General features: G+C 42.0%; 1 protein-coding gene across 17 annotated transcripts in view; it reads left to right on the top strand.

Annotated features, from left to right (window-relative positions):
* The window catches only part of LOC129468325 (protein FAM228B), a 127,519-nt gene that overhangs the window by 73,513 nt on the left and 40,117 nt on the right, over positions 1-13,889 (top strand). For 15 of the 17 annotated variants that reach the window (XM_055253743.2, XM_055253744.2, XM_063623946.1 and 12 more), the window contains one exon: positions 12,868-12,975. The exons of the other annotated variants lie outside the window; for them this stretch is intronic. In XM_055253743.2, coding sequence (XP_055109718.2) covers positions 12,868-12,975 — 108 coding nt within the window. The remainder of the gene's footprint in view (positions 1-12,867; positions 12,976-13,889) is intronic. 17 annotated transcript variants of the gene reach the window in all.

Below are 13,889 nucleotides of genomic sequence, written 5' to 3'. Positions count from 1 at the left end.
ATATACGAGATCTTATTCATTCTTTCTATTTTTTTTTGTCCCCATTAACCCTATCCCTACTTACCCTTTACCCTCCCAATACACTTCCCAGCCTCTGGTAACCATCCTTCTGCTCTCCATCTCCATAAGTTCAATTGTTTTGATTTTTAGATCCCACAAATAAGTGATAACATATGATGTTCGTCTTTCTGTGCGTGGTTTATTTCACTTAGCACAATAATCTCCAGTTCCATCCATATTGTTGCTAATAACAGGATCTCATTCTTTTATGGCTGAATATTATTCCATTGTGCATTTCTTTATCCATTCATCTGTTGATGGACACTGAGGTTGCTTCCAAATCTTGGCTAATGTGAACAGTGCTGCAACAAACATGGGAGTGCAGATATCTCTTCAATAGACCGATTTCCTTTTTTTTGAGTATGTATGCAACAGCGGGATTGCTGGATCATGTGGTAGGTCTATTTTTAGTTTTTTGAGGCTCCTCCAAACTGTTCTCCATAGTAGTTGTACCCATTTACATTCCCACCAACAGTGTGCAAGCATTGCCTTTTCTCTACATCTTTGCCAGCATTTGTTATTGCCTGACTTTTGGATATAAGCCATTTTAACTGGGACGAGATGATATCTCATTGTAGTTTTTTTTTTTTCTTTTTTTGAGACAGAGTCTTGCTTTATCGCCCAGGTCAGAGTGCAGTGGCCTCCACCTCCCAGGTTCAAGCAATTCTCCTGTCTCAGCCTCCCGAGTAGCTGTGACTACAGGCACATGCCACCACACCCAGCTGATTTTTGTATTTTTAGTAGAGAAGGGGTTCCACCATATTGGTCAGGCTGGTCTCGAACTGCTGACCTCAGGTGATCCACCCACTTCAGCCTCCCAAAGTGCTGGGATTACAGGTGTGAGCCACTGCACCCGGCTTGTTGTTTGATTTGTAATAAGGCCTTTCTTCTCTCAAAAATCTAATGCCATAGTATTGGTTTCTGTGTGCATTGGGAGTGTGAGCCACTGCGCCTGGCCTGCTTTCTTTCTTTTTATTTTTTGTAACTCTGTTGTTGGTTTTTTGATTTGCGGTTACCATGAGGCTTGTAAATGCTATCTTGTAACCCATTATTTTTAACTGATGACAACTTAAGACTGATTGCATATACAAACACACAAAAAGAAAACTAGTGAAAACTTTACATTTTGTCTCCCTGCTTTTTAACTTCTTGTTCCTCTTTGTGTTTTATTATACAATCTATTTTTTGAAAAGTTGTAATTATTTTTGATTGGTTCATCATTTAGTCTTTCTATTTAAGATAAGAGTAGTTTGCACACCACCATTGCAGTGTTGTATTATTCTGTGCTTTTCTGTGTGCTTACTATCACCAGTGAGTTTTGTATCTTGAGATGATTTCTTCTTGCTCATTAACATCCCTTTCTTTCAGATTAAAGAACTCCCTTTAGCATTTCATATAGGATAGGTTTGGTGTTGATGAAATCCCTCAGCTTTTTTTTGTCTGGAAAGGTCTTTATTTCTCCTTCATGGTTGAAGGATATTTTTTTTTTTCTGGATAATACTATTCTAGGGTAAAAGTTTTTTTCTGTCAGCACTTTATTTCTGTATTTTATTTTATTATTATTTTTTGAGACAGAGTCTCACTGTCACCCAGGCTGGAGTGCAGTGGCATAATCTCAGCTCACTGCAACCTCTGCCTCCCAGGTTCCAGTGATTCTTGTGCCTTAGCCTCCCAAGTAGCTGGGATTATAGCTGTGCACCACCGTACCCAGCTAATTTTTGTATTTTTAATAGCGATGGGGTTTCTCCACATTGGCCAGGCTGGTCTTGAACTCCTGACCTCAAGTGATCCACCTGCTTCAGCCTCCCAAAATCCTCGGATTACAGGCATGAGCCACCATGTCTGGCCATGTCAGCACTTTAGATATGTCATGCCACTCTCTCCTGGCCTGTAGGGTTTCCACTGCAAAGTCTACCGCCAGACATAGTGGAGCCCCATTGTATGTTGTTTCTTTCCTCTTGATGCTTTTAGGATCCTTTCTTTATTCTTGATCTTTAGGAGTTTGATTATTAAATGTCTAGAGGTAGTCTTCTTTGGGTTAAATCTACTTAGTGTTCTATCACGTTCTTCTACTTGAATGTTGATATCTTTCTCCAGACTTGGAAAGTTCTCTGTTATTATCCCTTTGAATAAACTTTCTACTTCTATCTCTATCTCCCCTGTAAGGCCAATAACTCTTAGATTTGCACTTTTGAGGCTATTTCCTGATCTTACAGATGTGCTTCATTGTTTTTTATTTTTTCTTTTGTCTCCTCTGAATGTCTATTTTCAAATAGCCTGTCTTCAAGCTCACTAATACTTTTTTCTGTTTGATCAATTCTGCTATTAAAAGACTCTGATGTATTCCTCAGCATGTCAGTTGCATTTTTCAACTATAGAATTTCTGCTTGATTTTTTTTTTTTTTGAGACAGAGTCTTGCTCTGTCACCTAGGGTGCAGTGGCGCGATCTTGGCTCACTGCAACCTCTGCCTCTTGGGTTAAGGTGATTCTCATGCCTCAGCCTCCTGAGTAGCTGGGACTACAGGCACCCACCACTACGCCCGGCTATTTTTTTGTATTTTTAGTAGAGATGGGTTTTCACCATGTTGGCCAGGTTGGTCTCAAACTCCTGATGTCAGGTGATTCACCTGCCTCGGGCTCCCAAAGTTCTGGGATTACAGGCATGAGCCACTGTACCCGGCCTCATTATGAGATTTTTTGGTGATTTTTTTTTTTTTTTTTAGCTCATTAGCCATCATTAATGTTAGCGTATTTTATGTGTTTCTGTGTGGCCCAAGACAATTTTTTTTTTTTTGAGTTGGAGTCTTGCTCTGTCCCCCAGGCTGGAGTGCAGTGGTGCAATCTCGGCTCACTGCAACCTCTGCCTCCTGGGTTCAAGCGATTCTCCTGCCTCAGTTCCCTGACTTAGCTGGTATTACAGGCACGCATCATCACACCTGGCTAATTTTTGTATTTTTATTTTTATTTATTTATTTATTTTGAGACAGAGTCTCGCTCTATCAGCCAGGTTAGAGTGCAGTGGCATGATCTCAGCTCACTGCAACCTCCCTCTCCCGGACTCAAGCAATTCTCCTGCCTCAGCCTCCAGTAGCTAGGTGTGTGCCACCATGCCTGGCTAATTTTTATATTTTTAGTAGAGACAGGGTTTCACCATGTTGGCCAGGCTGGTCTCAATCTCCTGACCTCAGGTAATCTGCCTGCCTCAGCCTCCCAAAGTGCTAGGATTACAGGCGTGAGCCACCACGCCCAGCCAATTCTTTGTAATTATTTCAATTTCTTTGTTAAATTTATCTGATAGAATTCTGAATTCCTTCTCTGTGTTATCATGAATTTCTTTGAGTTTCTTCAGAATAGCTATTTTGAATTCTCTGTTTGAAAGGTCATATATCTCTGTTTCTCCAGGATTGGTCCTTAGTGCCTTGCTCAGTTCATTTGGTATGCCTATATTTTCCCGGATGGTGTTGATGCTTATAGATATTCGTCAGTGTCTGAGCATTGAAGAGTTAGGTAATGTAGTCTTTACATTCTGGGTTTGTCCTTCTTGGGAAGGCTTTCCAGGTGTTTGAAGGGATTTGGGCCCCAAGCCCAATAATACTATGGTTTTTGCAGACTCATAGAGGTATATTGCCTTGGTGGACTTTGATAAGATCCAGAAGAGTTATGTGGTTACTAGGCAGAGACCCCCCACCTTCTCCCAAACAAACAGTCTCTCTCTCTGTGCTGAGCCACCTGGAGCTGGGGGTGTCATGATGCAAGCACCCCTGTGGCCACCATTACTGGTGCCGCATTGGGTCAGACCTGAAGACAGTACAACACCAGGTCTTGCGCAAGGCCCTTCCCTTCAGGGTGTGAGTCCCCCCAGGTCCCAGGCATGTCCAGAGATGCTGTCTGGGAGCCAGGGCTTGAAGTAAAAAAACCTTAGCAGTTTACCCGATGGTCTTTTCTACTGCAGCTAAGCTGGCATTCACACCACAATACAAAATCCTTCCCACTCTTCCCTCCCCTTTCCACAGGCAGAGAATCCTCTCCCTGTGGCCACCACCACCACTGGTCTATGGGGATTCTGCCAGGTCACCACCGATGTTTACTTAAAGCCCAAGAGCTCTTCCTTCAGCTTGTGGTGAATGCTGCCAGGCCTGGGACTCACCCTTCAGGGCAATGGACTCCCATTTGGTCGAGGGCAGGTCCAGAAATGCCATCCAGGAGCCCAGGCCCAGACTCAGGGACCCAAAAAGCCTGCTTGTTGCTCTATCCTACTATGACTGAGCTGGGACCTAAGATGCAAAACAAAGTTCCCTTTCCTCTTTCCTCTGTTTTTCTCAAACAGAAGGCATCTTTCACCGTAGCCACCACAGCTGGGAATGTTCTGGGTCACTGCTGAAGCCAGCATATCTCAGAGTCCAGAGCCCCCGGTGTACTCCCTGGGTATCGCTGCTGCTGGTTTTCAGGGCCCAAGGGCTCCTTAGTCAGCAGGTGATGAATCCTGCCAGGGTTGGATCCTTCCCTTCAAGGCAGCAGATTCCCTTTTGGCCCAGGATGTGTCTAGAAATGTCGTCCCAAAGCTAGGGCCTGGAATGGGGACCGCAGGACCCTGTCTGCTATTCTATCCTACTGTGGCTGAGCTGGTATCCAAAATGCAGGACAACGTCCTCTTTATTCTTCACTCTCCTCCCTTTAAGCAGAAGGAAGGTGTCCCCTTTGGAGTTGCTGCAAGCTGCACTGCCTGGGGTTGGGGGAGGGATGCAGTAAGCACTCCCTTAGCCATGCCAGCTGGTGTCTCCCTAGGTCACGTGCCACCCTAGTTTTCTGGCTCAGAGCTCAGCCCAACATGAGGAATTGCTTAGGAATTACAGTCCTTGTTCTTAGACTGCCTTTCAAGTTTACTTAGGAGCCCAGGGTACTTCAGCCCACAATGGTGAAGCTTGTAGAGAAACTCAAGTTCCAGTCACTGAGATGGGCACTTTCCCTCTGGCTAAGGCTGGTCCAAATGTTCGCTTGCTGCACGGGTGCTGGCTGAGCCCAGCATGGCTTTATTCTCTGTTGTGACAGGGCAGAACCGAATTCAACCTAAGTCCCCTACTCACTGGGCTCACCCTCCCCAAATGCACAAACTCTCTGTACCACACGGCTGTGACTGGGGAATAGGAGAGGGGTGGCATCAGTGATTCAAGACTGTCCCTCCTGCTCTCCTCAATGCCTCTTTTAGTGATATGAAGTTAAAACGAGGTACTGTGATTGCGCACCTGATTTTTGGTTTTTGTGATGGTGCTTTTCTGTGTGCAGATAGATGTTCAAATTTGCTGTTCCAGTGCGGGGAATAAAGGGTGTAGGCTTCTATTCTGCCATCTTGCTCTGCCTCCAGCAGCTTTTCATGTGTTTCTTTGCCGTATACTATTTTCACATGTTTTTTTGCCATCTGTATATCTTCTTTGGTGAGGTGTCTGTTGTTCAGATCATTTGATCATTTTTAAAATGGGTTGTTTGTTTTCTTATTGTTGAGTGTTAAGAATTCTTCGTATATTTTGAATGTAAGTCCCTTATCAGGTATATATTTTGCAAATAATTTCTCTCAGTCTTTTTTTTTTTTTTTTTTTTTGAGACAGAGTCTCGCTCTGTCGCCCGGGCTGGAGTGCAGTGGCGCAATCTCGGCTCACTGCAAGCTCCGCCTCCCGGGTTCACGCCATTCTCCTGCCTCAGCCTCCGAGTAGCTGGGACTACAGGCGCCCGCCACCGCGCCCGGCTAATTTTTTGTATTTTTTAGTAGAGACGGGGTTTCACCGTGGTCTCGATCTTCTGACCTCGTGATCCGCCCGTCTCGGCCTCCCAAAGTGCTGGGATTACAAGCGTGAGCCACCGCGCCCGGCTTTCTCTCAGTCTATGGCTTATCTTTTCATTCTCTTAACAGTGTCTTTTGCAGAGCACATATTTTAAATTTTAATAAAGTCCAGCTAATCATCAATTTTTTTCTTTTTTTGTCTGAGCATGAGAGCATGAGAGGAAAAAGAGAGAAAGCCACCCTTTCCTCTCGTGTTCTACCAAAGGCGAAGCGGGTGTTGTGTCCTGCCTCTCGTGGGAGGGACTTGTCTTTGGAATTCAGTTTACTTCTTTGCCTTGAGATCTGATGGGCTCAATAAAAGTTATGTTTTTGTAGATTATCTGGCCTTTTTTTGCCCTTGGGGTGAGAGCACCATTATTTCTAGAGCACCATTATTTCTATTTTAGGATGCTTTCTACATCCTAAATGGCAGCAGAACTAAAATCATTTCATTTGTTATTTTTAAAGAGTGGCCACAAATGGCATTGTGAATGTTACATAAGACAGAAATAAACCTTAAAACAGAATTTTGAAACAATGGCTGTTAGTTCTTTTTCTTTGTCTACTTTGAGCATCATAATCCTAGCTCTAGTAATTAAATAGGTTCCATCCAAACCAGGAGTCTATTTGTAGTAGGTTTAACTCTGATCATATATTAAGATGATGATATTTAGAATATTGATTTTATAGTGAGCAATTAATGGGCATACCGTGATAATAGGTTTAACTCTGATCATGTATTAAGATGATATTTAGAATATTGATTTTATAGTGAGCAAATCACATTAATGGGCATACAGTGAGTTCCAGTCACACTGTTTGTTTCCACCCTTACTAAGGTGCTAGTGGTGATTAATGTGATAAAGAAAATGTCCTTTTTAGATGATTGTCAGGTTATCTTCTGTGACCTCATACTTCTCTAGCCTTATGGGGGCTGGCATGTTTGTGGGTGACTGGCTTCTTATATGAGCCCTTTTACTGAATCTTAGTCTTTACACTCTAAGCAAGTGTGTGCCAGAAGTCACTGAAGACCATGCTCATGTATATATATATATATATTTTTTTTTTTTTTTTTTTTTTGAGATGCGTTTTCACTCTTGTTGTTCAGTTTGGATTGCAGTGGTCCGATATTGGCTTACTGCAACCTCTGCCTCCCGGGTTCAAGCAATTCTCCTGCCTCAGCCTCCCGAGTAGCTAGGATTACAGGCATCTGCCACCATGCCCGGCTAATTTCTTGTATTTTTGGTAGAGACAGGGTTTCACCATGTTGGCCAGGCTGGTCTTGAACTCCTGACCTCAGGTGATCCGCCTGCCTTAGCCTCCCAAAGTGCTGGAATTACAGGCGTGAGCCGCTGCACTCGGCCACCATGCTCGTATTTTTATTTCTTATAGAGGAATTTCCTATATATCCTATAGAGGAACAGCTTCTCTCCAATATATTTTTCAAATTTTGAAGATAATTGTGGTGTCGCTTTTCAGTCTCCAGCCTGAACACTTGGGGTCTACATCCCATACTCTTATGCAGAAGGTGCTGATGGGGCCAGGAGTCTGAGAGTGGGAAGAAGCTCAAGTGCTTAACCACTAAGACAGTTCTGGAATGTCTTTAGAAGACTGTAGTAAGATGAGTGTGCCTTCTGTGTTCCAGTCACAAATGTTCAATTGTCTATTTTCCACACATAAGTCAAATTCAACCTATCCAAAAGTGAGCAAGTCATGCTTGTCATCTTATGCATCTAACTTGCTTTTTTGTGTTCCTGGTTATAGGAAATATCAGGGTTCTTTTTTATTGCTCATTATCCCTTTACTTAATCCAGCACTGGGCTCTGTCATATCCATTCCTAAATCTCCTTCTAATTTGCCCCTTCTGGCCAGGCGTGGTGGCTCACACCTGTAATCCCAGCACTTTGGGAGGCTGAAGCAGGTGGATCACCTGAGGTCAGGACTTTGAGACCAACCTGGCCAACATGGTGATATCCCATCTCTACTAAAAAAATCAGCCAGACATGGTGGCACAAACCAGTGATCCCAGCTACTCAGGAGGCTGAGGCAGGAGAATCGCTTGAACCCTGGAGGCAGAGGTTGCAGTGAGCCGAGATCGTGCCATTGCACTCCAGCCTGGGCAACAAGAGCAAAACTCCATCTCAAAAATAATAAAAATAATAATAATTTGCCCCTTCCTAAACATTCCCATAAACCAAATTCCCATTCTCATGTCCAATCTATAATAACATTTATTATTTATTGAGCTCCGATGTACCAGACACTGTTATACATTTCTTTTTTTTTCCCCCAGCTTTTTGTTTCATTTATCTTTTGTATTTTGTTTGTTTGTTTCAATTTCATTTAGTTCTGCTCTGATCTCGTTATTTCTCTTCTGCTGGGTTTGGGTTTGGATGGTTCTTGTTTCTCAGGTTCTGTAAGGTGTGGCCTTAGAGTGTTTGTTTGTGCTCTTTCAGTTTTTGTGATGTAGGCTTTCCTTTTAGTACAACTTTTGCTGTATCCCAGAGGTTATGATAGGTTGTGCCACTATTATCCTTCAGTTCAAATACTTTTTAAATTTCCATCTTGATTTCATTGTTGACCCGATGATTACTCAGGAGCAGGTTATTTAATTTCCATGTATTTGCATGGTTTTGAGGGTTCCTTTTGGAGTTGATTTACAATTTTATTCCACTGTGGTCTGAGAGAGTGCTTGATATAATTTTGATTTTCTTAAATTTACTGACACTTGTTTTGTGGCTTATTATATGGTCTATCTTGGAGAACATTTTATGTGCTGATGAATAGAATGAGTTATACACTTCTTATCATGTGCTAATTTTGTTTCATCTTCATAGAAATTTTATTTGGTAGGTGCTGTTACACAGATGACTTAAGGACCTTGTCAATTTTATAGCAGTATTTTTTAGCTTTGGCTTTATATCAGAATATCATGGAAAGTTAAAAAAAAAAAATTCTGGCCGGGCGTGGTGCCCACGTCCATAATCCCAGCACTTTAGGAGGCTGAGGCGGGTGGATCACCTGAGGTCAGGAGTTCGAGACCAGCCTAGCAAACATGATGAAACCCGGTCTCTACTAAAAATACAAAAAATAGTCAGACGTGGTAGTGCATGCCTGTAATCCCAGCTACTCAGGAGTCTGGGGCAGGAGAATTGCTTGAACCTGGGAGGCGGAAGTTGCAGTGAGCCGAGATCATACCACTGCACTCCAGCCTGGGCAACAGAGTGAGACTCTGTCTCAAAAAAAAAAAAAAAAAATTAATATCCAAGCCATACCCTAGACAAATGAAGTCAGAATCTCTGAGGGTGGGACCTAGACATCAGTCTTTTTTTGAGATCCTCAGATGATTCCAACACATACCAGGTTGAAAACCACTTATTTATAGCCATAAGGCAGTAGATTCAGAAACTGAACTAAGGTCTCTGACTCCACAGCCTACATTCTAAAACACAGTGCCACACTTTCCCTTATGTTACGTGGTGCTACCAGAGTGAAATGTGGCATGTCATGTTACTGCCCAACTTAATCTCTTTAGTGATTCCTGTGTCCCTCAGTTAAAATGTGATCTTTTTGGAATGACATAAAAGATTGGGCTGATTTTTCCCTCCCTTCTACTCTGTACTCCAGCAATACCAGGTCTTCCACAACTACCTGAATCAATGGTATTCTTCACACATGCTAGGCTTTCTCTCTGAACCTCCTTTTCTTTTTTTTTTTGGAAAACATTGTTTCCAAGACTCTATTAAAATGCCACTTTAAAACTTCCTCTCTGCAGTCATTCCAAACTACCTCCTTACACTAGGCTGTACAGATTAGTCTCTCTTTTGTCCCACAATGTACTTTTTCATCGATCACACAGTTTGCACCTGTTTACTTGTCTGTGTAATGAATGAATGGATGACCAGTCACTGATTAAGTCTGTGAATCTAGGTTGTAGCCATTTTGCAAAGAACCTTCAATACTAGCTAAAGAGTTGGGAGTTTATCATGTAGGGATTGAGGAGTCAGTGAGTATAGCTGAGGAGGGGGTGAGATGCTGGAGATGGTGCTTTTAGAAACTTTAATCTGACATGTGAGGTATATGACAGTTTGGATATAGGATAGGACTGGAGGTTGGAGATCACTGAAGAATTTTTTTAAAAAATAGGAATCCACATTTTTGGTAATAAGAGCCTCAGTCACGATGGTGGCAAGAGGAGTGAAACAGAGATCGATATGATGACACAAGGGAATTCTAGATTTTGGTGACTACATTTGGAGGGCCAGGGAGAACTAAGAGTCAGAGAGGAGCTTGAAGTTTTGAGAATTGTTATGGTATGTATTAGTTTCCTGGGCTTGCCATAACAAAACACTGCAAACTGAGCAGCTTGAAATGACAGGAATCTATTCTCCACAGTACTGGAGGCTGGAAGACTAACATCCAGGTACTGGCAGGGCCACTCTCTCTGAAGGCTCCTTGTCTCTTTCCTGGCTACTGATGGTCGCAGCAATCCTTGGTGTTCCTCAGTTTATAGCCCTATCTCTGCAGTCTCTGTCTCCATCTTCACATGGTCTTCTCTCTGTGTCTGTGTCCAAATTCCCCTCTTCTGATAAGGACACCTATCAGTGGGTTAGGGTCCAACACCCTAATCCAATATTGCCTCATTTTAACCTGATAACATCTGCAAAGACCTTATTTCCAAATAAGGTCAAATTCACAGATGCCAGGGATTAGGATTTGAAGATTTTTTGGGGGTGCACCCAATTCATCCTATAACATTACATTAATTAATTGCATCAAAGAATCATGTATTGAGTTGTAATTGCCTTTAAAGCATTCACAATCTAATAGAGAAGACAGATATTTAAGCAGATTATTCTATTACAATGTGATATGCACATATTATTATGGACACACAAAGAAGGGTCATTTAACTTAGCCTAATAGAAAGCAGACAAAGGTAGAACTTGGATGAAAATAGAAAAAGAGGAACAACAGTTTCTTGGGATTTGAATCACTCAATGCTTTGTTTTATAATTTTATTAATTTAATAAATGACCTCTAGTTTGGGTACATCCAAGAGGAAACATCCCATCTGAAGTTACCAATAGGAGTTCGGTACAGTTCTGTAGCAGATATAGGTATTGGAGACAGCTACAAAGAGGAAGGAATCCATATGCATCCCGTCCCTCTTTCCATTTTATACCAAATTTCTGGGATCATTTTCCTTTTTTCTGAAGTTTGGCCTTTACAATTCAATGTTTGTTTACCTTTGAAGATAATTTGCCAAGCACACGATTCTAGATTGACAATTATTTCTCTTAATGTTTTAAAGACATAATTCTCTTGTTATTTGACTTCTATTGTTGTTTTTGAGAAGTCTGCAGTCACTCTGATTTTCTGTCCTTTTTCTGTGGCTGCTGCTAAGATCATCTCTTTGTCTTTAGGTTCCTGCATTCTCACTGCTGGTGTCTGGATATGGGTTTCTTTTCTTTTCTTTTTTTTTTTTTTTTGAGACAGGGTCTCATTTTGTCACCCAGACTGGTGTGCGGTGGCGCAACCTCGGCTCACTGCAGCCTTGATCTCCTGGGCTCAAGTGATTCCCCATTCCTCGGCTCCCCAAGTAAATGGGACTACAGGCATGCACCACTACACCCAGCTAATTTTTGTATTTTTAGTAGAGATAATGTTTCACCATGTTGACCAGGCTGGTCTCGAACTCCTGGACTCAAGTGGTTTACCCACCTCAGACTCCCAGAGTGCTGGGATTACAAGCGTGAGCCACTGCACCCAGCTGGATTTCTTTTTATTTAACCTACTGGTATATGTTGTGCTTCCTGGATCTCTATATTCATGTTTATCATCAGTTCAGAAAAATATACAGCAATTATCATTTTAAATATTGCTTTTTTTCATTCTTTGCATTCTGCTTCTGGGCTCAGATTAGATATATATATTAGGCCTTCTTATTATCTTAATATCTTTTAATATGTCCTTTATATTTTCCATTTTCCTAGGCAATTTCTTTGTATATATTTTCCAGTTTGCTAATTCTTTCTTCGCTGTGTTGGATATTAAGATTTTAATTTCTTAAATTTCCGTTTTTCCCCCCAATACGCTTGTTCATTCCCGACAGGCTCTTATTGGTTTCTTATCTTAGTGATTGATTCCTTTTCTTCTTGAAGCATTTCATACAGTGCTATACTACATTCTATGTTTTCTCTGTGCCAGCAAAATGTATGTTCTACGCAGGGCCAATATCACCCTTCCAATCAACCCTTGCGTGGGTGCAAGATTGAAGGACTCTAAGGTACCTGTCTGCCACCCCATGGCAAAGGACTGGGAAGTGGAATGTTTGGATTCTCTCTAGGGAAAAGCATTTTATATAATGCTTATAAATGACACAATTTCTGTGACTTCTTCTTACTTTGGAGTTTAAGCTCTTAGTAGATAGGGAGTACTTTAAACTTTGCTTAGCTGATCCTTGGTTCTCAGTGAATAGTAAATCAGTCTCCATCATGGTTTCAGAAACTCTAAAACAACTGATTTCATCCAAGAATGTATACCAGTTTGGAGTAATGATGTTTTTGTCTCTATATTTAGCAGTCGGTGTATAATAATACTTCCTATATAAACGTAAGCTAGTATTGTTTTCAAAACATTCTCATACCGCCAAGTGTTGAGGCTCATGCCTATCATCTCAGCACTTTAGGAGGCCGAGGCAGGAGGATTACTTGAGACCAGGAGTTTGAGACCAGCCTAGGCAACATATTGAGACCCCATCTCTACAAAAAATAAAAATAAATCCCTTGGCATGGTGGTGCATGCCTGTAGTCCTAGCTGCTTCGGAGGGTGGCTAAAGTGGGAGGGATCCCTTGAGTCCAGGAGGTTGAGGCTGCAGTGAGCTGTGATCGCACCCCTGCACTGCAGCCTGAGCAACAGAGATCCTGTCTCAAAAAACAACAATAAAAAAGAACAAAAAAACCTTCTCACACTTGTTATCTTGTTAAAGGTTAAAGGTGAGAGTGAATTTTAACGACTGTAGTTTTGATTTGAAACCCTTGGCAAGAGCTCCTTACCTTTTGGAATCCCAGGAAGAAGAAAAATCAGTTATTTACAAGTAAGTCTGTTCTTCCATAGCTTTGTTCTTCTTTTGCTAAGGTGCTAGGCTGTGCTGCCATCCCCTGCCATCCTTTCATGTTGCTGAGACAGTGCTGAGGCACACACAAGGCTCCATTGTGGCAGGACACCGGGCATCTCCTACCACTGTGTCTGGTGAGGTGGCAACACTTCCCAGGCTTTTCTGGTCTTAAAGAACAAGTAGGTTGGGTGCGGTGGCTCATGCCTGTAATCCCAGCACTTTGGAAGGCCAAGGTGGGTGGATCACCTGAGGTCAGGAGTTTGAGACCAGCCTGGCCAACATGGTGAAACCCTGTCGCTACTAAAAATACAAAAATTAGCCAGGCATGGTGGTGGGCAACTATAATCCCAGCTATCTGGAAGGCTGAGGCAGGAGAATTGTTTGAACCTGGGAGGCAGAAGTTGCAGTGAGCCAAGATTGTGCCACTGCACTCCAGCTTGGGTGACAGAACAAGACTCGATGTCTGAAAAACAAACAAACAAAAACAACAACAACAACAAAACAAGTAGCTAATACAGAAATAACAAACACAGAAATGGAAAAAAAAATGTTAACAACTTGTACTAAAGCTAAAATGTTAGGAGATTTAAAATTGAATTGGAGTAGTATAAATGGAGTTTGGGACTGGTTTGGGTGGGTAGTAGCTGTTACAATGTTGTACCCAGAGTGAAAGATGTTGTTATAAACAGAGAATGGTACATACTGTCAAATACTATGTATATAATGTGGGGAATCATCTCAGCTAACTAGTTTTAGAATTAAGAGATTTCTCTACATAATTACGTAACTTGTAACTATCTGGCTAAAAGTCGTGCTGCCCCTCAGATATTGCTGGAGGGAATGTAAAATGGTGCAGCAACTTTGGAAGACAGCTTGTCAGTTTCTCAAGATGT

This window comes from Symphalangus syndactylus, chromosome 18 (assembly GCF_028878055.3).
Source record: "Symphalangus syndactylus isolate Jambi chromosome 18, NHGRI_mSymSyn1-v2.1_pri, whole genome shotgun sequence".
Lineage (NCBI taxonomy): Eukaryota > Metazoa > Chordata > Mammalia > Primates > Hylobatidae > Symphalangus > Symphalangus syndactylus.
The sequence above is the reverse complement of the archived record's forward strand: the minus strand, read 5'-3'. Positions and strand labels throughout refer to the sequence as shown.